Genomic DNA, 25,965 nt, shown 5'->3' with positions numbered 1-25,965 from the left:
TTTTGTTGTGAAACAAAAAGTGCACAGTTCAGGTAACACAGTCCTACCGACCAAAAGCAACAACAGAAAGTGAGGTGACAGCAAATGACATCACATCCCACCCAGATGCAGGGAGACAGGACAGCCGGCGTGGCGATGTCATTTCTGTGATTGCCAAACAGGACTTAGTGGCTGCTCATCGTGTTAAAGAGATGTTGTTATGCTAAAGTTTAAGACTAGGGAGGATCTAATTTCTCTACCTGCAAAAAAAAAAAATCCAACAAAGGACAAAATAAAAAGCCTGGCAAGTGAAGGGAGGAAAAAAGTGTGATGAGAACGTAAAATAAAAGAAACCAACCTTTGTGAGATGCAAACCAAAGCAATGTAGCATGCAAAGAGAAAACTCACAGACAGAGTCATGCAAAAGGCAACAGAAATTATGTATCTTTAAAAAAAAATACACAGACAGGAAGAGGCGAGAGAAGCACAGCGTGAAGCCTAAGAATTTGGCCTGCCTTGCTGTACTCTGGTTGCTGATAAGGAAAGCCCACAGATGTGACACTCAGTTATGTTAAGTTAAATTTCATGCTTTACACCAACATCATGCAAGAACATCCACCCGGGACAGGTTAGTACGTGACCCCTCCCGCCCACTGTGCCCAGAGCTGCGGCACATCTCCGTTTGTGGGGAGCAGGAGCCCCTGTCACTTCTCCCAGTAGGGTTCCAAGTCGGGGTGCCCCGTCCCGAGGAAGCTCAGAGTGAGAGAGGGGTTACACGAGGCCAGAGAGGCTTCGGTGCACAGCACATGCATCAGGGTGGGTATCTCAGCGGCTGCCTTACGAAATGTGCGGCATCTTTTGTGTCGGGGCACTGCTTGGGGGTCCATATGGGGCTGGTCATGCTGCCAAGGGGGGGTTGCTGCCCCCTGGACAGCTCAGGAGAGATGGGCTGGCAGCAGTCAGGCTCCTCCATTGCCCCTCCCCACAGACAACATAGGAACCTCTCCGAAATCAGGCATGATGGAGATACGGAGCACATGAAATTCAGAGGGTCCGCCCAAAAAAATGCTGTGATGTTTGCCCACAGTCTGGGGTTGCAGACCCCCGCCCCCCATGATTCCAATCCCTCCACCTCAGCAGGGTTTGGTGGGGTTACTCCCTTCTGCAACAGGACTTTAATCCCTCCACTCCCAGAAAAACGTAAGGGAAATCCCCAGAACAATTAGACCAGAGCAAGCAAAAGCCTCCAACCCTTCCAAAAACCCTCTCCAACTTCTAGGTCAAAGTTTGGGTCACTTCTCACTGCAGCAATGATTTGCTCGGCCCTTCTGTAGACTTGCTCCCCCTCCTCCTATTGAGGCGCTATGGCCAACTTCAACACAGCCAATCTGACAGTGGATTCAGCATCCAGCTTTTAGCCCCAATCCCTGATTTTTCTGGGCTCCAGGCAAAGGGAGGTCGGATGTCTTTGCCCCAGGGAAGTGGGAGTTAGTTACTCTTCCAACACTGCCAAGTGAAAATGGAAATCCTCCAAGCAAGTGCTGTCAGCTCGGGGACTCCAGAAATAAATGCGCTGTTAATAACTCCTCCAAGGAGATCTCCGGCGAGGAAGGCAAGATGCCCCCCTGCCTGGGCTGGCTCCACTGCCTGTGCAACTTCTTCAGGGGTTGTTTTTCCCGTGAGAAATAAGGACAGAAGGTTCAGCGTCAACACCAGGTTTGCTACCACAGGCGTGCAGCATGCAGCCACGCGTGGCCACTTTGATCCAGAGCCAGTTTGGCCAAGTAGATTTGAGCAGGTCAAAATTCTGTCCCTGCACAAAACAGAACTACGGACTCAGGAGAGCAGCCAGAAGCTGCCCTTTATGTGTCATGGCTCCTCTGGGCACGGACACTCCCAGAGGAAAGGCGAGAAAAAGTGCATTTTGTTTGGAGGAGGGGAGGAAAGGCTTCCCAAAAGACTCCCGTCTCTTTTTCCCCGAGCCTCCAAAACACCCTTCTCAGCTCTGCTGAGGAAAGGCATCTTATAACAGAAGAAACACCAAAGTGATCCAAGACACCAGGTCGTGCCGGTGCAAAGCCCACCCGGGCTGTGGGGAAGGTGCTGTGCTGTGTTTGCCCATGTAACCACCACACAAACCACCCATCCAGGAGCCACTGCTGGGCTCCACGATGCTTAGAAAGGCTCATGTGCACCCTGCTGCCCGAGGGGAACATCTGGGGCACAGAAACGGGGCAATAGCTGTTGCATAGACAAACACAGTACAGGAGGGATCAGAGGTGGACTTTGCTGAGGTCCCATCCGTCTGCCATGGCTGTGTTTTGTTTTCCCTCGAGGACACCAGTAGGTAATGCTACCTTCTGTCTACTGCATCCCAGATCAGAGGTTTTGTTAAGCATGACTCCAGTAAGGCTACAGAATCAGTAGTATTTGCAAAAAGGTCAAATCTGTTGGAGCCACTCTGTGGTGCACATCTCTGCACCCTCTCTGATGTCCCCTAGACTGAAGCCCACCAGGGTCCCCCTCGGGCACAGAGGAAAATGGGTTTCTCTCTCCTCCCCACGTTCCTACCTGCAACACGTAGCCCTCCCGGGCGCTCTGCTCCCGTCCCAGTGCCACTTTCAGCTGGTCCTGCAGGTGCCGGTTCTGCTCCAGGAGCTCCAGGGCCTCCTTCTGCTTCTGCTCCAGCTGGAGGGACACAAACAGGGACAGTATCCAGGGAGTGGGCAGGGGGTTGGCCATACGGAGCAAGCAGCTCGGAGGGGATGTGGAGCAGAATGAACGGGACTTCGGATGGCACCGCTACTTTGCTCTGCTCTGGGATCTGGATTTCATTTTGCCAGGCAAAATCCCTCCCCCCCGAAAGAACTACGTTATGAGTTAGTTTACTTTCTAAAGGCTCACTGCAGCAAAGGATGAACGGCACCAGCTCGTGCCAGGCGGGACCCTGGCAAATCCCAGCCTGCTTCAGATCAGCGATACTCCTGATTATTGCACGCCTGCACCCCTTTCATTCCTGCTAATACACCTTAATCCCAACTAACAACAACCTTTGTTACCCCAGCCATGGACCTCTTCCAAGTGAGCTGAGTCTCCTCCTTCCTTTTCCCAAAATCCTAAGATTGTTTGATGTAGGCTCCACAAAAAGGGAACCTTTGTGGTGCGTGCTACAACTCTGCTACAGCCAGTTTACAGCTTTGTAGACATAACTGCAGACGCAAATCTCTGCAGCTGCAGAGCCATGCAGAATTACGAGCCTGAATTCAGAGCCTGGTCCATGCCCATCAGTTGTACCCATCCCATCAGAGCAGGCTGGCTAGCAGCCAGCAGGGGTGGGGGCTGGGAGGGGGTAATGAAGTACCACTCTTGCAAGAACAGCCCTGTTTGCAACCGTGGGAACATGAAAGCTGCTGGCAGGGCTGAACGGGAACGGATGCGGATCTGTGCCCTGCCAGCTCCCCAGGGGACTCCACAGCATCCCTACTCGTTGCTATTACAAAGCAGGAATAAATGCAGCTTTTTGAAGCCTTGCTCAGGCTTCCTACAGTTACTGCAGTGGCCTGAAGGCCATTTCAGCAGGCAGCCTGCACCCCACACATGCCGCTTTACCTCCTTCTCCAACAGTGTGGTCAAGTGCTGCTTTGTCAGCCCCTCGTCCCGGTCTTCAGCATGGGCGAGGTGCAGGGGTGTGATGGGGATCTGCTTCTCCTCCCGCAGCGGGGTGGTCTCCACCTGGTGCCAGCGCTGCTCAATCTCTACGTGGACATTCTGCAGTTTGATGTCTGCTGGGACGGGCAGGATCCGGTCCACCTCCATCCTTAGTGCCTCTTCTGACCCTGCCCCGTCCACAGTATCGATCATCTCAAAGCGCTTGCGCCTCTCCTCACGCCGCCGGGCCCGCTCCCGCTCCAGCTCTCCCGGGTCGGCGTCGGTGGCACCAGTGTCCCTGGGGAAGGCGGCAGAGCCGCTACTGGAGGAGTCTGCAGCGTTTGCACGCTCCTGCACCAGGGCTTGCTGGATGGGGCGAAACTCAGCCCAGTCAAAGGTCTTGGACCGTCCTTCTCGCCGGCGCTCGCGGGCACGGCTCCGCTTCTGCTCCGGGTCCAGCTCAGCTTGCTCTGCGTCTGGCTTCTCGCTCGGCTTTGGACCAGTCTCGAAGGAAGAGCTTGTTTTACTTTTCTCTTCCGGCAGGGAGCTGCGAGGACAGAGAGAGGGTGAAGGAAGGCATCAGTGGGTGCTCAAGTTGGCCAGGCGCTCCCACGCATGCCTCAAAGAGCTGGGTGGAAAGGGGCTGCTGGAAGCCCAAGCCAATACCAGGTGGGTGCCCCCCTACCCCTCCGTCCCCTCGCCCCTCAGGCGCAGGAGCCACCGCTGCCCTTCCCCGGGGTCACGCTGGTGCGCAAAGCCTTGGTGCAAGCAGCCCCGGCTGCTCCCCAGCACGCCCCGGCCCCCGGCGAGCGGCCGATCCCGACCTCGCTCCTCCTTGGCAGCCACCCCGGGGCTAGGGACCACGACCCAGCAGCCCCCCACGGCTGAGGCACAACCCTGAGCTGTCCTGCCAGGTGGGGAAGAGGCTTCCAAAGCTCCTGCGGCACCAGCCGGCCGGCCAGCCCCCCGCCTCCCCGGCTGCAGGGCTCCATGCACACACGCCGGTCACCGCGGCCATAGTCACGTGCTGGCAGGGAGGATGCCACCAGTCCCACCAAAGTCGGTCTGGCTTCGGAGCTGCGGGGTGGAGAAGCACAGAGCAGCTCCCACAGGTCTTGGGTAACAGGGGGAAGGTGCTCCTTGAGCTTGCCAAAGTCGGGGTATTAACAGGTCGAAAACTTCTCTGTGCCGCTATCTGCACTGAAGGCACAGACCTCCCCCGGGGAAACCTGCCTGTGGGCAGCACGGGCAGCACGGGCAGCCACCCCGGCACAGGCGTTGCACGCCGTACGCACAGTTGTTGGTGCAGCAAGGAGAGCAAGAGTTACTCAACACACCGTGGAAGTCACTGAAAATGTCGATTTCTCAAGCAAGGAATGATTTTTAGTGCTGAGTTAGAGGGTGGTGGGTTGAGAGGGGAGACATACTTGTCAAGCAAGGGAAGTTAACAGGGGAAGGCAATACCGTTTCCAAACCTACAGATAATCCATAATGCAGTATTAGCTTATTAAACGTAGACATGCCAGCCTTGTAACATGCAGATCAAAATTAAAAAAGAAAACAGCAGTATGCTAAGTTGGCAGAAGCCCGTTCTGAGGGAGCGGCAGGCATTTGCTGAACCCTCTTTGCTATCAGAAGCCCCCGAGATGCCTCCCGAGGTGCAGCCTTGCTGCTCAGGCTGACTTCTGGCTCTCCCTGCTGCCAGCACCACCACGGCATCCCTCCGGGCTTCAGCCTCCAGTGCAGCCTTGACAAGCTTTCTAGAAGGGTGCAGTGGGAAGAGCTGGAAAGCAGCTCCCCGGGCCCTTTGCTGCAGGCACATCACCGCTAACGGGGCTCTGACCCACGGGACCGCATGCACCGAGACTGCCGCGACCGGGAGGGAGCAGCAGCAGCATAGCTTCTCCTCCTGCCTCCGTAACACACCCCAGCTCCTGCAGCCAACAACCTCAGGTATGTGCATACGCCCAAAACAAAGAATGGAGCAGAAGAGATGACTCTGCATGGGTCCAGGGCTAGTATCTTCCGATGCACCACAGGCTCAGTAGAGCTGGGTTTCAAGAAACTCTGGCAGTTACAGGCTAAAACCAGCTCAGAGAGAATTCCTTCTTCAGCTCTGTCACTTGCAGCTAATAAAATAAACCCAAAAGGCACCACGATGGAAACCACCTTGCTCCTCAGCCATTAGAAGATATTGCACGACTCCAAAGCCAGGCACTCAATCTGGAGTCAGTTAGCGATTAGAGCTGCATTTTAAATAAGTAAAGCGGGGAAGAGGTCGAGTCTTAAAATGGAGCAGAGCACTAGGAAATACAGGGTGTCCTGGGGCCCCTTGGATGTTGTTGAGAGACAGAAATTACACTGTTCTAAAATACCCGTGAAGAATCTCAGCATTTCTGGAGGCAGCATCTCTCGCGAGCTCCTTTCTCCTCTACTGCTTCCCAAAGGGCACGGGATGTGTGTCAGGGAGCGGAGGGGCAGCCACTGGGAACTGAGTGAAGAGACTCAGAAGGCTGACCCGAAGTGTCTCGCTTCATCTCCCGCAAGTGCCCCATGGCAATTAATTCTGCTTAAGCATTTCACGTCTCCGCCATCCCAGACAAAATGAAGCCACATCACATGGGAGGAGGGGGTCTTGGCCTCATAATGGTATTTATAGGTCAAAACAAAAAGGTTTTATCTTTTAATACAGGTGGCTGCGGGAGTGGTGCGAGCTGAGCACGCCGTGGCAGTGTGCAAGAAGCACACGAAGGCTGCAGGGAACTGGGGGAGCGCTGGGGAACTCGCACCGCAGCTGCGAGCTGAACAAGGACCCAGCGCTGAAGCAGCCACCTTCTTTCTTGTGGCTATTTTATACCTGCGTGGTCATCGTCAGCAGAGTGTAATTAAGTGTCTCTGCAGACTGCAGGGCACTGCTGAGGACAGGGAACAGCACAGCATCTGCCCCCACCCCAGGTGCTGACGCACACAGCAATATAAACAGTAATTAGGACTCGAGCAACCGAGAAAACGTGTGTTTGGCTCGGTGGAGACATGGCAGTGGGTTAATGAGAGCCACAGGAGAGGGCGGCAGGAGTGTGCAGAGTCAGACTGGCCCCAGGGATGGGGTGAACACCGCTGCCCTCCCGGCACAGCCCAGCATCCACACTGACTTCCCTCTTGCACCCTGGCTGCGCTCTGCAGACATTCACCACCTCTCCATCACGAGCCTTTGGCAGTCTGTCCTTTGGCTTCCCAGCAGCCCTGTTCCCAAGCCGCTCCCCAGGTGTGGGTGTTAATGACGTGCCCCAAGCCAGGCGGGACGGGCTGGGATCCCCCGGCACACGGCAAAGGGCTTGTGAGCAGGCAGCAGGTGAACACAGCCCTGCTTCACACACGGCACAGCCCTGCAGCTCACAGCAACAACTCAGCAACGTGACTAACCCACGCCAGACCCTACCCCATCTACAACCAGCTCAGTGGAAAACACCAGAAGCGCACCCTCTTCTTCCCCAGCTGGGAGACTGAGAGTCACCTTCTACTTATGCAGCGTAACAAGTTACTGCCCAACTGGTACCCACGCTTGGACCCTCCCACGAGGGTGAGCCAAGTCAAACCACTTCATGTGGGCTTGGGGCAGATGCAAAGACAGTGAGCACAGGACCACCGTGCTGCAGTAACCTGTTAGGCTATAAATACAGCTGGTTCTTTACAGGCAGAGAGGTCCCCTCAAATCTCCTTGGTCTTCATCTTCATATCTAGTCACATCGGAAGATACCAGTGTGGGAAAATCAAGTGTCAAGACCAGGTTGCTTCTTCCCTTCTCTCTGGCTTTTATTTAAAGACAAAAAAAAAAAAAAAAAGGGGGTGGGGTGGGGAGGAGGGGGACGGCGAAAAAAGAAAGAAAAATAAATGGAAACTGCAGGCCTTCCCATCCGAGGTGCAGAAAGGAGGAGCATGCAGTGAATCACGAGATATACAAACCACAAAACGTTAATACAGGAGAGAACACAGTTTTCCAACCTGGGCTTCAGCACGGATAGTTTCAAAGAGAAGTTTTTCCTGGGATTGCATGGAAATCAAACATACACAGGAGTGAGGAGAGAGGTGGCTTCCCCGAGACCCCCACGAGATCCACCAGAGCTCGGGCAGGGCTGGGAAAGAGTGGCTGAGTGCCAAGCGGGATGGGGAAGGAGAGGCTGGAGCATCTCCAGGTCAACAGCACCAGGTGAGAAGAGCCATTCCATCAACGCTGGGACAAACCTGGCAAAAACCTGCTCGTTGCAGCTACGGTAAGGACAGGAGATGGAGTTAACGGTGCGGCCGTGTCCACGAAGCCTGTAAGAGGTGGCCCGTACGAATGTGGCTGGCACGGTTAGCTGTGAGGTCAAACACCCTTCACCCGCAGCCACAAGTGCTCACAGAAGGTACTCTGTGAAGCAGGGGGTCCCTTCCTCTGGCACTGACAGCAGGAGGAGACGCGAGCATTCCTAAGGCACAAGGGGAAACAAGCTGCGGCAGCTATCTGGAAGATCAAAAGAGGAGGGAAGACGATCTGCTGGCTGGAGTTTAAAATATATCAGAGCCAAACAGCTTCTAAATTGAACCCTGGGCTCGTGCTGCCGTGACCCGTGGAGGGGATGGGCAGCTCATGCTGAACAGTAGCCAGAGGAAAGGGGGAACCCAGCACAACTGAATCCAAGTGGTTTCACAATACCTGGTGGGAATCCAGAGGAGCCTTGATATAGGAACAGTATTTCATATTCCTATGCACAAATTAAAGCCACATTTTCAACCCTCTTTGAAATCTGCACGCGTAAGAGTAACTCAGCATATCAGCATCCCCACAAAGCGTATCCAAATTAAGCCCAGAGAGAGGGATGTGAGAACGCGCTGCAGCTTCCAGGAACAGACAGGCTCGGAAAGAGGGAAGAAAAGGGATAAGGGAAAAATTACTCCTGCATAGCAAACCAGACAAATGCAGCGGCTGCTAAACTCCCCCCTTTACCTTGTTACATCAGGAGCAGTGGTGGGGCGGACGTGCTTCATGATGGTCTGGATCCAGTTGCGACGAATGCCCGATGTCATGGCGGAGAGGGTGAACTCCCCTTCCTTCGTCTGTGGAGAGCAGGATCAGCTCAGAGCAGCTGATTGCAGACACCAGCACCTTCCCACCCCCCGCCATACCACCCTGCACCCAGCCCTGAGCACTGCTTGCTGGCTGCATGGAGACCGCAGCCAGCCCCTCCATCCCGCAGCACACAGTGGGAATTAGCATTTCTCAGCAACCAGGCCAGTTTTGGCATAGCTGAGATCCTAAGGTAGACACAAAACCTTCCCATTCCCTCTTGCTCTTCCCCCAGCCAAAAAACTGGCTCTCCAACCCAAGGCTGCAGCTCTCTGGAGCACTGTGGGTGATGCCGAGTGGCCTCTCTTAGGTGCCACGGACGAGCATCTCCAAGTGGCAGCACAGCATGAGCCACCAGATCAACTGTCCTGCAGCCAGACTCTTCCTCAAGTTTTCCTTACGTGGATCTGGAAGCCGTAGTTTCGCTGAACCGGGTACTCGGTAACATCGTAGCATGTGGATAAATCAATTTCTCCATCCAGGTCAGCTGCCTGCAGAGGGAAGAGGTAAAATAAGCCATAATGCTTTGCAAGCCCAAAGCATGGTGGGCTCACAGGGAGGGAAGCAGCAGGTCCTCAAGAAGCACAAAGCCCTGAAGGGCGATGCTCCAGGACCTTGACATCTGGGAAGACAACCCGTCAGGATCAGTTTGGGAGCACCTGTGGCTCCCCTGGACGCAGGGCGATGGGTAAACACCGATGGGGAAGACAATTACCTCCTCTGCCACGGAATCCCGGTAGTATCTCAGGCTCTGGTCAGTCAGCACAAACCAGTGCTTCTTCCACTAGGAAACAACCAAGACAGAGCAATGACAGTCCTGCACCTTCCCAAGCAGCGGGGCCTGAGCAGCCTGTCACAGGCCACCCAGCAGAGACATCCCGCAGGGAGGCAGCTCACAGCCTCTCCCCTCCCAGCTCCACACCCGGCTTCACCAACAGGCCCCCCGGGGGCGAAGGGGAGACCCGGACAGGCAGCAATGCAAGGGACACCGTGATGGTTTGCACCTCCAGGACCCTGATTTCCTCAGCACCGCTGCACCGGCAAAGTGCCAGACCCCCGGCAGCACCAACCCTGCATGTGGCAGTGAAACACGGTGAGAGCCACGGGGGCAGCCGGAGCCTTCCTATTAGCTCTGCTGGCAAGGATGACGCTTTTAGTGATTGCACTTAACACCCTGGAGGGACTTTTTTTTAAAAAACCCCAAAACTCAAGAGTAAAACATTCATGCTGCAGATGAAGCAGCAGAATGAATGAAGAACCTAGGAACTGGGCTGGAGCCTGTTCTTGGCCCTTGCTCTACAGGAATATGCCTTCTGCACACTCCCGGTGAGGCACAGGCTTACCCAAGGCAGTTTCAGCTAACAAAGCGCTCGCTCCAGCAGCTGATTCTCCCTCTGGCTGCCTACAGCCCCAGGGCACAGCACACCAGTGGGGACACTCAGCGGAGCCCTGGCCACGGTGCTCACAGCCACGGGCAAGGTGCCCTCACTCTTCCTCCATGGGCTGAGCAGGAGGGAAGCAAATCCAGGGAAGGGGCAGTTTGCAACCAGCCAGGGCACCCACGCTGCCTCGGCACACTGCCTGTCTCTGAGCCTTCGATAGGGCGGCACATCCCACATTCCTCCGGGAATGGACAGGAGGAAAGCGGCAGTGGCTGCTTCCCAGTGCCAACTCAGAGACATTTATTTATTTCTTGGCCTTGTCTTTTCTCCAGCACTCCAGAGACCTGATCTGAGCCTCATTACTGACGCCAAAGAGGTTGCTGGGTCGCAAGGGAGATGAGCCTAATAGAGAACAGGAACTTGAAACCAGTGCTGCTATTCAAGCTGCCCTGGCTCCCTAGAAACCCACGACACAATATCCAGCTGTGGGGCTTTGAAATCTCCCCGGGACAGAGAACCAGCTATTCCTGCTCCGAGACAAACACCGTTTGCACAGGGCTTGCACGCAGCCACTGCTGCCTGGCTCCAGAGAGTTGTACGAATTCCCTGTCAGTGTTCTGCCCAAGCACCTACAACTGGTTTCTCCCACTTGGAGCATCATTTTGAGATGTCAGAGAGAGCATCAGCCGCCAGAAACCAGGACTCTCACCTGTCCGTCCTCGTACTGCTTTGTCAACCAGCCCTTCTTGAAGTTCAGCAGGTCGGGCTGCAAGAAAGGAGAGAGGCGATCAGAGGGGTGGGAAGCATTTGTGCCCAGAAGACAACAGCAGCGGCTCGATAAAACACAGCGCAGCAATAAAAGAGGCTAGCAACAGTTTCATTAATAGAACTGTAGAATAGTTTGGGTTAGAAGGGACCTTTAAAGGTCATCCAGTCCAAACTGTACCATTGCACTACGTGGTGGCTAACCGTTTGCTCCCAGAACAAGAGAGACCTGCTGTATGGTTTATTCAGGCTGTTTCCTTCCTAGCGTTTCTCTTGCAATTTCCTACTGCTACACCAGCATTACAGATGAAGGGAAACAAGGAATTGGCAAGACCGCAGGCAGTTTTGTCCTTCTATTATATATTATGAACGAAAAACTATGTGCTATCGAGGGAGCGGACAGACGCCAGCCTGAGCAGCCTCGGCTGTGATGCGGCTGCAGGCAATAAACCCACCAAGCCCCACCAGGACCTGCGGACGAGGCAGTGATAAGCCACGAACAAACTATAGAGAAAATTGCATTTGCAATGAGTACGTCCATCTCTGAAGGTGGCTGTGAGAGCTGGGAATCCTGATCTTAGCCCCAACCTATCCTGCGAGTGCAATACCACCACCCACCTGCTTCTCCCCTGCCAAAGTGCAGGTGGGTTCGTGCTCCTGGGGTCTGGGTCCTGTTAAAGCCCTTTCCTGTATTGCAGGAGAGCGTCAAGCAAATAATCTACATTTTCGATCAAAAATAACTGGCTCCCAACCATGCACTTTGCAGAGAAGGAAAACAGAAGGATTGCAAGAGTTACAGTTTTTCACAGGCTTGTTATTTATCAACTAGGAAGAAGCACAGGGCAAGAATCTTCCACAAAAGCAGATAAATCCCTCTTTAGCAGCATTCATACTACTTTACTACACCTCTTGGTTTTCTCCAAAATGTAAGCAAACCTGTAGGAGCATCCATGGAGGAACGGTGCTGCTAAGCAGTATATGCATGTGTTTCAGACTGGGCTGCAGCGACATGCTACAGAAGCACTGGAGGGGGAAGGTTTCTCCTGCAGGTCCTGCTCCTCCACAGAAACCCAGCTGCTTTCCCCGAGTGCTCGGGCAGGCAGGAGAGCACGGGCTTTGCCTGAAGCTGCAAAGCTGCTGAAGCATGAGAAGTTTGGGACCAGCTGCCACTGCAGGGTGTAGACATTAGAAACCCAAAACAGATGAAGCACTTGATGGAAGAGATACCCACGCAACACAAGCCACAGCTACGGAGCCTAACAAGGGATGAACTCTCCCTCAGCTTTTATCCTGATGGAAAACTGATCTGATCTGACACAGAGAACCCAATGGGTAGGGGAGAGTCTTGCAATCACCGCTGCAAGCCAGCAGGCGTGCACATTTTTCATATGTTGCCACTTTTATAACAGGAGTGGCACAATAAAGGTGTACTTAATGCCAAGGAAAAGGTTTTCTTCCCACTGACTGCATAATTTTCTTGTCTTCACTAGATGATGTGCTTTGCCATTTAACGTGCACTTACTGCACCTCTTTATTACCACCAAGAATTTAAAAATCACTCTTGTGGCTGTACAAGTCTACATGAAAAGCTACAGAAATGCCAAGCTACTGCATTTTTCTGAGAAGTCCTTGAACAGAAGCTGTCCATCCACAAAAAATGCAGCTTGTATTTACAATAGGTCTGTAATCTTTTTGAGAGATTAGCACGTGTATTTATTTTGTTCCTACAGAAGGGCGGTGAGAGGATAGCAATTTTGTGTTTGCTCTGTACTGTTTGCCTCCAGATCTGGTGAGCATTTGAAATATGCAAAGGGAGGAAAGCTCAGGAGGGCAGGTTCAGCCCTTCCTCACAGCCTTCGTCCCACTCACACCCACTTGCAACTGCACAAACATCAAGGAAGAGGCATTAGAAAGCTGGGCCACGTTAGCTCTCTGAAAATGCATCAGTCATGACCCAGCACCTGGTCTGAGTCCAGAAAATTGCACTGACCCTCTGCTGAGCTGGAAATGCTGTGCTGCAGTCTCTGCCAGTTCAGGGGGACAGCACAGGGCAAAGAGGGGCTCTGGCCAGGCGAGGTGACCCAACATCTCCAGGGTGACCTACAGAATTAGGGTCTGACATACCAAGCAAAGCACTGAGGAAACGGAGCAATCCAGAGGAAAACAATTAGCAAAACGGGGATCTGCTTTCCAAGCTGCTGCTGTACTTTAAGGAAAAGGACTCCTCGCCAGACTCTGCATTTTAATTTCTGCAACAGTAGAAGGGAACAGGCGAAAAACACAGCTCTCCCCCCGCTGAGCCCCTGTGACTGTCAGGGTCAGTCACACCTGATTCAGGTCACTGAAACCTGCTCCAAATCTGAGTCCATCCCATGTCCTACGTGCTGGCTTTGGCGAAAGCAGCAGACAGTCCAGTTTTCTCTGGACCTGCCTGGGAAAGGCCCCTCACAGCCTCCCCCACCGCAGAGGACATGGCCCTGGTAGCTCACCGTCATAGAGGACTCTGTGGACCTTCTGTCCAGTGACTTTGCCCGGCGATGCGGGGACAGAGGAGATGCAGACACATCCAGGATGGCACCCACAGCTGCACCTTCGCAAGCGAAGTCCTGTGTAAACAGCATTAGCCCAGAACAGTGCAGGAACTAGGACAGCAAGTCCCACTCTCTTGGCTCATGGCACAAAAATCCACATTATTTAAGGGGCATCTCAGGCTCAGAACAAGTGTCATTTCATTGGCAATACTTTTTTTTTTTGTCCTTTCAGGCATTAATTTGTTCCCAATATACCTAACCGTATCTGGGACTCTGAAGATTGCCTGTTTCTTTTGTTACTTCACCCCATCCTGATGTGTCCTGCCACGCCAGATCTGAAGTTTCCCTCTTTCTATTTTGGAGGAAGGAAAAAAAAAAAAAAAAAAGACAACCTGATTTCCCACTCTGATCTGCAGCTGGGCCAAGGAAGCGGAGCAGCAAGCAGCAAACCAGCGCAGACTGAGCACCCACAGCAGTTTGGCTCCTGCATGTGCCTGCCTGCGACTCCAGATCCCCTGCTCCACACAGGGACAAATCCTATAGCTAAACCCTATAGCTAAACCCTCTGTGCTGGGCTGCCGGGTCCCAGGTGCCATCCTCCAAACCCCACGGTGAGACCTTGGCTGAGCAGCTTACCCGTTTCCGTGGGAAAACCCTCTTCTCGCTCCTGCCCTGCCGCGTCTCGCTGGAAAGGCCAGCCCCGGCCGACACATTCGTTTCCATGTGCTCCGCGTTCTCAATATCTAATGCCTCAAATTTTTCAATTACCTGGGATCGCCTGGAAAACAGAGAGAAAGGGGAAACCAAAGGCGGTTTAAAGACCAGAACAGCAACTGTGTTGAGCTGTACAATCCCACAAATGTAAGGCTGCAGAATTGCTTGACCCAGTGTTCGCTCACACTTGGCTTTGGGTCCCTGTTCCTCTGCAAGCTCCAGCATGCACAAATCCAGGGCAAAACACCCCGATCTGACATGTATCATTCTACCCATGGCCAAAGTGGGGAAAAACCTCATGCTACTCAGCTCAGAATAGTATTTCCTTAAATATTTAGAAAACCCTTGCAAAACCAGCAGTAACTTTTTACTTGTATATTTTACAGCCCTTTGAGAAGCAAGGATTATTGAACAGCTTTGACTTAAGCTTTGTCTTTACTCCCTAGCACTGCAGCTGGTGACGGCCCCCCAGGCCACAGAGCAGAGACACATCAGACCAAGCTGGGGTGCAGAGGTAACGGGTGGCTACGGGTTCACTGCAACAGCACCCTGCAAAACCTCAGCCCCACGCAGGTAACCTCCCCAGTGCTGCACTGAGTGAGGAGTGTCCGTAGATGCCTCCAGACAACGGGTCTGGCTTGCAGGCTGTGCCAGCTGAAGAGGCATGAAGAGATGAGGAGCAATCTGTGCAGGCACAACAGGGCACCCCCTGCAAAACCCCAGGGCTCTACCCTCCTCTCAAACTGGTCTGCAAAGCCAGTATGAACAGCAGGGAGCACAATGTGGGCTCTCAAACAGCACACCTTGGTGGCCCATCGCACCACGGCACTTATGTCTCCAAGGATGGAGGAGAACTATGAAAAAATGTGGATGGAGCTGGAGCCAACCCCGGACCAAGCCTACATGGGATGCTCCTAAGAAGGAGCAAACAACAAACCTTTGCAGGTGGAATTAAAAGCACCGTTTCAGCATGAAAAATTGCTCACTGACCCACAGGTGAGGAAATACTGGATTTTTCAAAGGACCTGCTGGTGTCTATGCTTGTGTGTCTAGCGGTTCGGGGGCAGGTATCAACCTCAGGGCTTTAATCACAACCTGGGAACGTGCAGCAATAGCCCACCACCAACATACCCCCCAGCTGAGCTCCAAGCTGTGAGGTTTAAAGCTCAATTTCAAACCTCCCTAAAAAGCTCAGTCTGAGTGTGCTCCTGAGGCACAATTTGGACCCACGTGTGCCGCACCTAAACTCAGGGCTGCTTGCTCCGTGTGAACCTCTAACGTGCATGAAAATCACAATGGCAACCACATGAGGGGAAACAGGTTATTGAAAAAATCGGTTTTAACATTTCCCACAAAAAGGAACACCAGGTTAAGGGCTCAAAAATCATGAGATGTTCAGTTTTCAACCAACATTTGCACCAAATTCTGTAAGTGAGACAAAAGTCTGAGCCTATCACATCCCCCAGCGAGCTGGGGGCCCCCACTGCTGCTCAGAGAGAGGCTGCCAGGACCACGCACCGAAGCCCATAACCAAAGAGAAGGGACAACATTGGTGGGGAAGACTTTGCTTTGTAAATTCCAATCTCTCTGATGTTTTTATGAGACATCTATTCAGCCCCTGCTGCCTCCCAGTTTGCAGACTGGGAGTGGGCAGATCCCGGGCTCATGCAGAGCTCTCAATCCCCTTGGGATGTTCTGCTCAGGAGATGTCCATTCGTGTAAGCCAGCCGATGGAGAACTGTTTTGGAGTCACGATTTTTTAACGCTTTTTACACTGGCCCAGCCTTCTCTGAGTCTCAGTTTAGAAGGGAGTAAGAGGTCCATGAATTAACATTGTCTGTGCCCTATTAGGTGTGTGCCTGAAGAAAAACAAATCAGGAGAAAAAAAATAAAAAACAACCCAACCAAAAACCATAAAACAAAATTAAAAGCAGGTTGATTTCTCATGAAAGGGGCTGCACCACCAGGTTGTTCTACGGCTTGAGATTGAGATGAGATGGTAGCGAAGCAGGCGAAGTAAAGGTGGACACGTCACACAGCAACACAGCAGGAGAAGGTGGAGAGCAACAAGACCTGGAAGAAAACAAGGCTGGAAAATGAATGAACAGAAGAGGAAATTATATATCTGCATCTACATACAAAACAAAATCAAAATCATTCCAGTAATTTGTCATTGAAAAAGGGAGGAGAAAAATAAATCACTGCAACCAAATCACAGGCCCAAGGGTTAATATTATCCAGATTACAGGAAAGAATCATATATTTTTTTTTCCTTTAGCTCAATGTTTCAGAGAGGCTACTGCTAGAGATCCTGGGGGGATGGGGAGGGGAAGGGCTCTCCTCTCCTCCCCACCATGCCAAGGAGAGAGCTGCTCCCTCTGAAGAGCAGCTCTGTGTGGACCAAACAAGGCTGCGGACAGGTACGGAGACACATTTTAAAAGCTGCGGTGCCATTTAGTGCTTCCTCAACTAACAAAGCTCGTCCCAAGGAATTCCTCGGCCATGCAGGCTGTTAATCTTTTCCAGGCCACTAAACCCAAGCTGCAGATCTCAGCTGTTAGGTGGAGGGCTGCGTGCACTGGGAAGGAAAGCTATAAAGACCAGCACGAGCTATCATTACAGTGATTTTCTTTGATTGGAAGAAAGGGCTTGTTTTTATTGGATTCATTCATTATTTAAAAGCAAGAAAGACAGTGAGCGTCAGGAAAAGGAAGAGGAATTTCCCCAAAGGTCCACAAAAACCAAGAGGATAGTTTTACAAGAAAAAACAAACTATACTTGGGAGAGCAGGCGCTCCTCTCTACGGGTAGAAGCAGCATTCAGAGCAGAGCCGTACATTTCAAGAATTCAGAGAAGGAATTTGAGAAAGAAAAGTCTTTTAAGCTATTTCAGGCAGCTTTGCTATTTATGGAAGCTAGAGATACGCCTCAGCCCCCTGACCACGCTCCTACAGCAGATCCGGCAGATGCCAGAGCAGACTCTTGCCAGCATGCGCAGAACATGGGGTCAACCAGGAAAGCCATGGTTTTAGAGGCTGCATCCCTGGAAGTGTGCAAGGAAAGCCAAGCCTGCCACCCAGAAATTCCAGTGCTCCCGGGAGCTGCAGGAGGTGGACGAGCCTGCAGCCGCACACCCAGAGGAAGGGGCTCCGGGTCTCTGCACCCAAAGGACTCCCCACCCCGCTGGTGGTCTCCTTCCCAAAGCCGCTGGGATGTGCCAGGATTAATCCCTGCAGCTGCAGAGCCCTGCTGGGATAAATGGGGACGGATGCCTGAGGTGTGGGCAGCGGTGCTGGCAGCCCCGTCCTGCTGTGTGCCAGCAGAGGGAACTCGCACTCTGTCGCTCCGCCAAAATCCCAGCGATTATCTCCTGGTTTCTGATTCATGTTTGAGCGGCTGTGAGCTCAGGCGGCTGCATGGGGCGTGGAGCCAGCATCAGGTATAAATGGTCAACAGGGAAAATTTCCAGCACAGTCCTGCACTTAAGTCACGTAATACCTCTTACTGTAAGGGAACAGGACGAGAAGCCTTGAACAACGGCTTCATCTGGAGCTAAGCCTACAGGTGTGTCACTCAGGATGCAGCACCGGGTACCTAAAATTATTTTTTTTTCCATCCATAGCTCTGACACTCGCACTGATCATGGTAGGTAAACAAAACAAAAAAAAGGGGGGGGGGGGGGGGCGGAGAACGAGCCAAAAATACCAACAGAATCAGAGCAAGCTTGTTTGGCTGCACCGAGGGATGAAAGGCAGATCTGAACGATGCCCGGCTGGCGCCTATGGGATTGGCATTCGGGCAAGTGATTTCAGGCAAGCGTTCCTGGACATGTTAGTGGGTTACTGAGAAGGATTATTAGAAATGGTGTTAGACCCAGGGGAAAAAGCTGACCCCACAGCATGGAAGTCAGTTATTGTATTTGCTCAACCTCAAACAGCACAGACTGAGCTCAGGGGAGAAAAATGACAGGGATATGTGGACTAAGTAAACTCAAATTTAAAAAGCAGCCAAGCCAAGCTGAGCAGGGTGCTGGTGAATGTTAATTCTCTGGTGGCACACTGGACTGCCTTGTTATGCCCTGCCGAGCCCACCCACACACTCCAACACCCCAGCTCCGGGACACACGGCCTCTCCACCTGCCTGGACCAATTCCCAGGTTACCGGAGGAAAAAGCAAACGTGCCAGTCCCCATACACCGCCCGCCGAGCCATCCCTGCGCAGGGCACACTCCTCCAGGGCCACGGGCTGCAACCTCCAGCCAAACCCAGCCAAACCCTCCAGCGGGCAGGGAACCCTCGCCCTGCTCTGCCATCACCACCCTCGCAAATGAACACTGGACGGGCTCAGCGCCACGGGCAAGCACCCACGTGCAAACCTGGTGCAGCACCTGCTCCTCCCCCCACACCCGTCCTGCTCTGATAAAGGCCCTGGGCTGACGTAAGGGAATTTTTGCCAATATTGATAAAGCAAAAACACCTGGTAACAGCTCCAGGAGCCCAGCTGGGCTGGTAAAAAAGAGACTTTCCTTGGAAAAGGCACCCACCAGCAGGCAATGAGTGGGGCTGACAAAAGGACAGTCTCTGGCATCAGCTTCCTCTCCTGGGCCCTGTTATCTGCCTGTAAATCTGCTCCTCCCTGTCCTCAGCTGGCATATCCCAGCTCTGTTCTGGATCCCAGTGCTGCAAGATCCCCCCAGGGCTTGAGCAAGGGACCTCGGAGGAATGCAGGTGCTGGCCAGGGCATCCTGTGCAAGCAAACCCAGCAGGGACACAACCTCACCCACACCTGAGCCAACAGGCTGCACCAGTTCAGCCTACAAACCAGCAGTCACCAGCCTCTTCCCAGCCCCAGCCCGGGTGACCAAGGGACCCATGTGGCATCCCTCTCCTTAATCCTGGGGAAGCCCCAATTCCTGAGGCAGAGAAAGTCAAACCCGTGCTCCTCTCTTTTATTTCCCATCCAGCACTCCCTGTGCAGGCTGTTGGGGCTGGGCTCAGTTTGGGATCCTCCTGCCGACCAGCAACACCAGTACAAAGTTACACCATGCTTCCCAGACCTGCTCCCAGCTCTCGGAAGCCAGGCTGGAAAACAATCCTTTAGGGGCTGGGAAGAAATGGAAGAGAAGCGCCTGCTGAAACCGTGCGAGAGAGAACATGCCCGGAGGAAAACCAGGGCAAGAAAATCAGACTGGCAGGCAGCCCTCTTGCCTGGGGCCTGTCTCCCAGTTTGCTCTGCTGCCTTCACTGCACAAATGCATCTTTCCCAGGGCAAGTCGAGCCTGTCCTTTGCCTCGCCTGGAAAGCGCCAAGCACGCCGGTGCGCAGTACAGGCGTGCGTGTGGACGCCCTCCCCATCCTCCTCCGCACTAAGCTGTTTTGCAGCCCGCTGCGCCCTGCCTTGGCACTGCACCCGCCTCTCCTCTCCCAGATTAATGCCATGACATTTTGAAACCTCTTTCAGCTCATTAGGCAGTTGCGTAACGCACCCGGCACTAACACCATTTAGAGAGCTAACCTAATTAATGGTACCAGCTGCCAGCGTGTGCCATGCCAGGGAGGGGACGGAGAGGGTGGGCTTGCTTGCAAATACAGCCACCAAACATCAACCATCTCAGCCAGCTGTCCCCGGAGCAGCCAGGCAGGGTGACACCCGCCTGCCGGCACTACTAAGGACATCCCAGCTCCTGGTCGGGGTGGATGGGCATCCTTAAACCCAGGAGCACTGTAATAAAAAGGGGCTTCACCCGGCAAATGCCACCTTCTCTGTCCAGGGCGGTGGTGGGGACACAGCTTTGCTGCCGTTGCAAGCATGCAAGGGGACCAGCCACTCATCCCTTACCTTCTCTCACTGCCAAAGAGCCGGGCCACTTCTTCTCTCCCAGGGCTACGGGCCCGGGTTCTCCGCTCTAGCCGCTTCCTCTCCACCTGGAAGGCCTCACGATTACTGATCCTAATGGCCTTGGGAACGTCGGCCAGGGTGGTGTACTGCCGGCTGGCTTTAAAAGAAAGGGGACGCCCCGATTTTTCAGCTCCCCTTCCTACATCTCTGCTGCTGGAGTCCTTGTGCATGAGACAACTGCTCTTCGAGTCCAAGGAGTTCAGAGAGAAGCTGTGAATCATTCGGTCGCCTGATCGGGTACCTGGGGAAGGAAAGGGCTGGGCATGCTCCTGCGAGGGTGATTTGGGATAACTGTACCTGTTGTTTGGGGTGCTGGGGCTGGGTGGGCTTGGTGGGGGCGGCAGCTGCTGCTCTTCCAGCTTCGAGTCTTGCTTGGTCTTCTCCAAGGAAAAGTACCCGCTCTCAACACGCGTCTTCCGCCCACAGTCTATCCGCTCTCCATTCATGGAGCTCTCGTCTAAGGGACAGAGAAGTCACTGCACTTGGTTTCAAGTCCAAGTTCCACTTTAACAAAGAACACCCCGATTCCACCCAGGACAGGGGCAGAAAAAAAGCAAAGACGGTTTGGGCCCCAGCCCTGTGCTGTGCCACCTCTTGCACCCTTGGCTTTTCGAACCTGGCCACCCCTCATGCCCATGGAGATGGTGGGATGGTCTGCAGAGAACTGGGGATGCTGGTCCAACCCTTGGGTCAGACTTGCAAGGATGAAAGACCTAAACCTTCAAACCAAGAAAGGGACAGCTGCAGTCACCACTCTGCACCCACCGCCATCCCCATCCTTCCCAACCTGGCACTGGCCATGTCTCCGTGGGCACAAGGCGATGGACACCTTGCTCCTGGCAGCCACGAGTGGGTGGAAAGCATCCCCCCCTCCGAGTGGGCAGATAAAGGGAACGGCCGCAGCACCTGGGGTCTGCCCGTGGCCCCAGCAGGAAGAGTCCCCAGCCCTATTGTTCCAAGCAGAACAATGCCACAGGCACAGCCTCTTCCAGGGACTCATCGGGGAGACCAAACACAAACAGGGCCCTGACGCGGGGCCCAGAGAAGGAAGCAGCACTCAGGGCTTGGCAGCCCCCCCAAACCCCAGGCTGAGCACAGAATGGCCCTGCACCCTCTGGGTGCCCCAGGCAGGGATTCAGATGGGTGAGAAAAGGCTTTCCCCACCCCAGCACAAGCACAGTGTTGCCTGCAAGGGCAGGCAGCCCCATCTCCCTGCTGGGGCAGAAATGGGTCCCACGCTGTGATTTTCCAGCATGTGAAGCAATTTTTTTCCTTTCTGAACTCCAGCCTCCAGGACCTTGCTCTGGTCCCTGCACAGCAGGGGCGTGGTCTGCCTCCCCCTCCTTGCTGGGATGCTCCAGGAACCAAATCCACAGAAAATTTCTCCGTCTACAGTGGTTTTCTGCCAGCTCAGCTACCCGAACCAGGTCATTGCAGCATCACACCAGTACTGGCACCCTGGTCCCTCACCTTCCTTGCTGTCCAGCACGGGATCCTTCAGGGAGCTGGCAGCCCCAGCCTGGCCTTGCACAGGGCTCTGCGCTGGGCTGATGCTGCTGCTCCCGTCCGCTTGGTCTTTGCCCCTCATTTCTTCCTGCCAAAGCGTGGACTTGGTGGCAGGGACCTTCTCTGCACTGGGGATGTTGCTGCTGGTCACGGCCATCTTAGCAGGACCAGGTTCCTAAAGAGAACAGGGGAGACAGCAGGGTTAGAGGGGTTTGTCCCAGCTCCGCACCCAGGGTCCCCATGGGGCTGTCCCTGGAGCCATGGGTGCCACACAGCTTGGGTGTTGCTCACAATGCATGCCACAACAGGACAGGGACAGGGATGGGGCTGCTCAGCCATGTGCCACTGCCACATTCGCAAGGGGACAAGCTTGCAGGTGGAAACCCTGCCCCAGGGCAGTGCGTCAGGGGGACAGGACCTCTCTGGCCAAAGGGACCATCACCGCTCTTACAGTGAGAGAGGAGATGTCCCTCACTGTCCCTCCCTGGGGAGGGCTCCTCAAACCAGCTGCACCTCCCCACGCATCCAACTGGGAAAAGATCCAGAGTAAAGGCAAGCTGGTAAGTGAAGGAGACCTTCAGCCAGCGCTGAGCAGCGGAGGGGCTTGCTGGCTTTGTTTGGAATACGAACCATCCCTCCCAGCACGGTGTGCAGGACGCTGTGGCCACCTCCACGTAACCCCTTGGGAAAAGCCCACCTTGTGGTCACGCAGCCCAGCCCCGAGAGGAGCCCTGACTCTTCCCAGTGTGCAGGGTCCCACATGGCTCCAATTACGCTCCAGCTCAGCAGCTCTTCCCAACGCTCACCCGGTGCATGTGTGGGGCTTTGCACCTAAATTCATGTGCAACACCGCAGACCCACGGAGAAACGGGTCTGTCAGTCCTCACTCACAGGGAACCTGGAAATGCTCCCCTCACCTCCACCAGAACCCAGTTTGGGGTGACAGTGCACCCTCTGTAATTGATGCAAATAAATACAGCATGCTCCATTTTCCCCTGCATGTCCCTGGTCCTTCTGCACATCCCTGGTCCCTCCGCGGGCTGTCTCTGCCTTTCACACACACAGACCAATACCAGGCTTCTCTCCTGGGTCCCATTTGCCAGGACTGCATTTTCTCAGTGTTATAACTAACATCAAAAAACCAAAGGACACAGGACAGAGGAGAAAATTAATTCCCAGTCACCAGCAGCTGCGCTGTTCATCTGTCACAGCTGGTTTGCTACAGGCCACTGATAAAAAGAATAAAACCCAACCGGTGCTGTACTCCTCCCAGCCACTTCGGTTACCCAAGAGGCTGCTTGTTTTAGAATGGAAACACAATGTTGCATTGAGCTTTATGCTATTTTAAAACAATACCCCTCATCTTAAATGCTTCTCTGGCTAACAAGGGGGTCTGGAGTCCCTCAGATGATGCAGTTTTGGTGGCCACAGCCCGGACAGCCCAGATTTGGTGCACACACCAGGGGAGGCAGCAGCTTTCACAACTCGTTTAGGGTTTGGCTTTATTCATTGGCAGATGTTTTGCTGTTGCTGTATTAAGCTTCTGCATTAGCAGATTATTTTCCTTAAAGCCACCAATAAATCAATGACAACGAACCCCCCCTCCAAAGTCTTCAGACTGTGGAGATTTTCCCAGCTACTTGTTCCCTTTCCACGGAGCAGGGGGAATCCAGGAGCACCCAAGCTGGCAGCCATGGGCTGGGGACACAGGCTGCGAAGAACATCCCCTCTGTCCCCCCTCCCACGTCAGCAAACCACCGGGGGTTTTAGCCCTGCACCTCCAAACTGGCATTTGCAAGGCTGTGCTGGAGCCACTGGGGATCTCCCAGGGAGTGGGTCCTGGCTCCATGCACGGCCACAACAAGCAGCAAATGACCTCAATTTTTAAAAGAAATCCCCTGGGAAATTTCACTTTAAGGGAATGCAGTGCTGGAGGTAAACAAACCAGAGTTCACGGGCATGCCACTCAAGGGGACCCTGCTTGAGCAAGGGGTCAGACCAGACAATCTCCCAGGTCCCCTCCACCCTCAACAACTCTCATTCATTGAACTGAAAGCCCAAAGCTCATCACCCGCTCAGGATATATATTTTTATATATCCCTTACTCACACCCCCGTACAATTATTTGTAGATATGTATTTAATTAGACAGAGATATGAGGGCCAAAAAGCAGTCTATAAGCAAGCAGAGAAATTAACTCTTTGCTGCTCAGTGCTATGAACAGCTCCAAAAAGGAGTGTGCACCAAAATCAACCAAACCAGCCTTCAGTTACCTGAAGCGTGTCTGGGCACGCTCTGCTTAGCTGAGCCTGCCACACCCCTGTGCAAACAGAGGGCAGTGCCTCAAATCCCACATTTCAGCCTGAAATCCTGCCTCAATTTCCCAGGTACAGCAGGCAAAGGCAGCCCAGTCTCTCCTGCTGCCCGCACCACTCTGCCAGAGGATGGCAAAAGCTGCAAGAGAAACCTGCCCTCTTTCCCCACCAAGACTGCAACCTGCTTGCAAAGCAAAGATTAAAACATTTCTAGGCTTGCACCTAACAACATGTCCAAAAACCTGCAGCTGCAGCAATATGGCCAGCTTCACCTGCAGTGCTCCCACCCCAGTGATTTTGCAGGGGGAAGATGCAAAATGATGGAGGAAGCTGAAAATGGCCCTGATGCCCCAGGAGTGCTCAGCTGCAGCCAAGCTCTGCTGTAACATGGACAAGGAGAAACTACGTGTAGGATTGAGAAAAAGCAGAAATATCTATTGTTTTAAAATTTTTCTGTCGAACCATAGAGGTGTCCATCCCTGCCTGAGTGGCTCTCAGACACGATCTGCTGCCAGATTAGTGTGCAGCCGTCTTTAGAAAGAAATTAGGCTTTCTCCGCCGGCACACAGAAAGCAAGCTGAACAGCAGCCAAATTCAGGAGAAGCCATTTCACAGAGGGGGATTCTCTCCCCAGTATCCTCTCTCCTTCCCCAGACCAGCCACCTGCATCAACATGATTCAGGAGACAAAGGAAAGATGATTCTTCTGCCTTTACAGGTTGCTCATGAGCACCCGACGCAACACAGCATCCGTCTGGTAGCAGGTCCCACCCACATGGAGGTTGTTTTCAGAAAAGTGAATTAGAATCTTCTTTTGGTGCCATGGGGCTGGGAGCGATGGGATGGATTGGGTGGAAGGAGAGCAGCGAGCAGGATGGGGACAGGGTGGACCACCCCACTCCCTCCCGCACAAGCCTGAGCTTGAGCTCGTGTGGGATGGCTCACCCCCCGCCAAGGTGGGGAAAAGTGTCCCCAGGCTCCCCCAAGTACCTGGGGAGCCTGTCTGGCCGTGGGGAGCCAGCATCCTTCCCGCAGCTGCTTCCCTTATTTGGTGCTCAGGAGCTCGGATCCTGTATGGTTTCCAAGAAGTTGCCATGGTGATGAAACGTAACCCAGAATGATGTTTTTCTGGCTCTGCGCCCCTTCTCTCTGCCCCGTCCCCCTCCTGAACCCAGCCTGTATTTAGTGTTGAGCCAGGGATGGGGTGAGCATCCCTGCGCTGCTGCATCAGCTCACTGGGGTACCCAGAATGCGGCAGCCCCCACCCTGGGGCTTGACGATTCGCAACTCACAACATGTCAACTCTTGGCCATGGAGGGAGAAGAGACCTTCCCTAAAGCATCACCAGAGCCACCACTCAAGGGGCTGTGACAGTCCCAGCCCTTGGCAGAGGGTGGCTCAGACTTCAAGCTTGCTGTGCAAAAAAGCATCATCTTCTCCCCCGTTTTTTCTTCCTGTTGCCCAGAACCTCTTAATCTGATGGACTGGTGGAAATCCGATTCAAATGAACGTCGTACAAAACCCATGCATGACCCAGTTTGCACCAGGAGCACCCTGGAGACTTCATCGAACGGGACCTGAAAACTGGGGCTCAGGGGAGCCCTGGTGCTGGTTTCAGTCCCCCAGTGCTGCAGCCCAGCTCGGCCGGAGGAGCCCTCCCAGCCGGTCCCCCACAGCAGCGGGACACGTGCCCAGAGGTCAGGCGGTCTCGGGGACGCGGCTGTTCTCATCCCCGGCGAGGGACGAGGGTGGCCCTGGGGTCACGTTCCCCATCTGTGGGATTCTCCCCCACTCTGGCCACGTGGGAGCCCGGCAGGAACCAGTGAGTCACGGACAGCCCCACTTTTTACCATTTATAGTCAAAGTGAGCACGAAGCCACCGCTGGGTCCCTGGAGAGCCCGGCTCCAGCCCCCGGAGCTCCCAGCCTGGCCCTGGCCTTTAGTATTTTCCTTTCATTCCCATTATCTCTAGGGTCATCTCGAAGGGGGTAACCGGAGCCCGATGGAATTTCATCCTGTTTCTGCCAAAATGGCCCGTGAACAGCCAGCACCTCTCACTGGTCCCCCAAGGGGACCACGCAGCTTCGCAGCCGCTCCTGGGACAGCGTGTGTAGGGGCCAGT

At 53.8% G+C, this 25,965-nt stretch overlaps 1 protein-coding gene across 7 annotated transcripts in view; it reads right to left on the bottom strand.

Annotated features, from left to right (window-relative positions):
* MPRIP (myosin phosphatase Rho interacting protein) overlaps nucleotides 1-25,965 on the bottom strand; it is an 82,012-nt gene that overhangs the window by 16,167 nt on the left and 39,880 nt on the right. For 3 of the 7 annotated variants that reach the window (XM_056338359.1, XM_056338361.1, XM_056338358.1), the window contains exons 6-15: nucleotides 21,494-21,704; nucleotides 19,964-20,480; nucleotides 14,049-14,190; nucleotides 13,371-13,487; nucleotides 10,826-10,882; nucleotides 9,450-9,518; nucleotides 9,136-9,225; nucleotides 8,615-8,724; nucleotides 3,589-4,174; nucleotides 2,551-2,667 (exon numbers count right to left, since the gene is read on the bottom strand). In XM_056338359.1, the coding sequence (XP_056194334.1) occupies nucleotides 2,551-2,667; nucleotides 3,589-4,174; nucleotides 8,615-8,724; nucleotides 9,136-9,225; nucleotides 9,450-9,518; nucleotides 10,826-10,882; nucleotides 13,371-13,487; nucleotides 14,049-14,190; nucleotides 19,964-20,480; nucleotides 21,494-21,704 (2,016 nt within the window). The remainder of the gene's footprint in view (nucleotides 1-2,550; nucleotides 2,668-3,588; nucleotides 4,175-8,614; nucleotides 8,725-9,135; nucleotides 9,226-9,449; nucleotides 9,519-10,825; nucleotides 10,883-13,370; nucleotides 13,488-14,048; nucleotides 14,191-19,963; nucleotides 20,481-21,493; nucleotides 21,705-25,965) is intronic. The other 4 variants (XM_056338364.1, XM_056338365.1, XM_056338362.1 and 1 more) reach the window with 3 other exon arrangements.

This window comes from Falco biarmicus, chromosome 4 (assembly GCF_023638135.1).
Source record: "Falco biarmicus isolate bFalBia1 chromosome 4, bFalBia1.pri, whole genome shotgun sequence".
Taxonomy (NCBI): domain Eukaryota; kingdom Metazoa; phylum Chordata; class Aves; order Falconiformes; family Falconidae; genus Falco; species Falco biarmicus.
The sequence above is the reverse complement of the archived record's forward strand: the minus strand, read 5'-3'. Positions and strand labels throughout refer to the sequence as shown.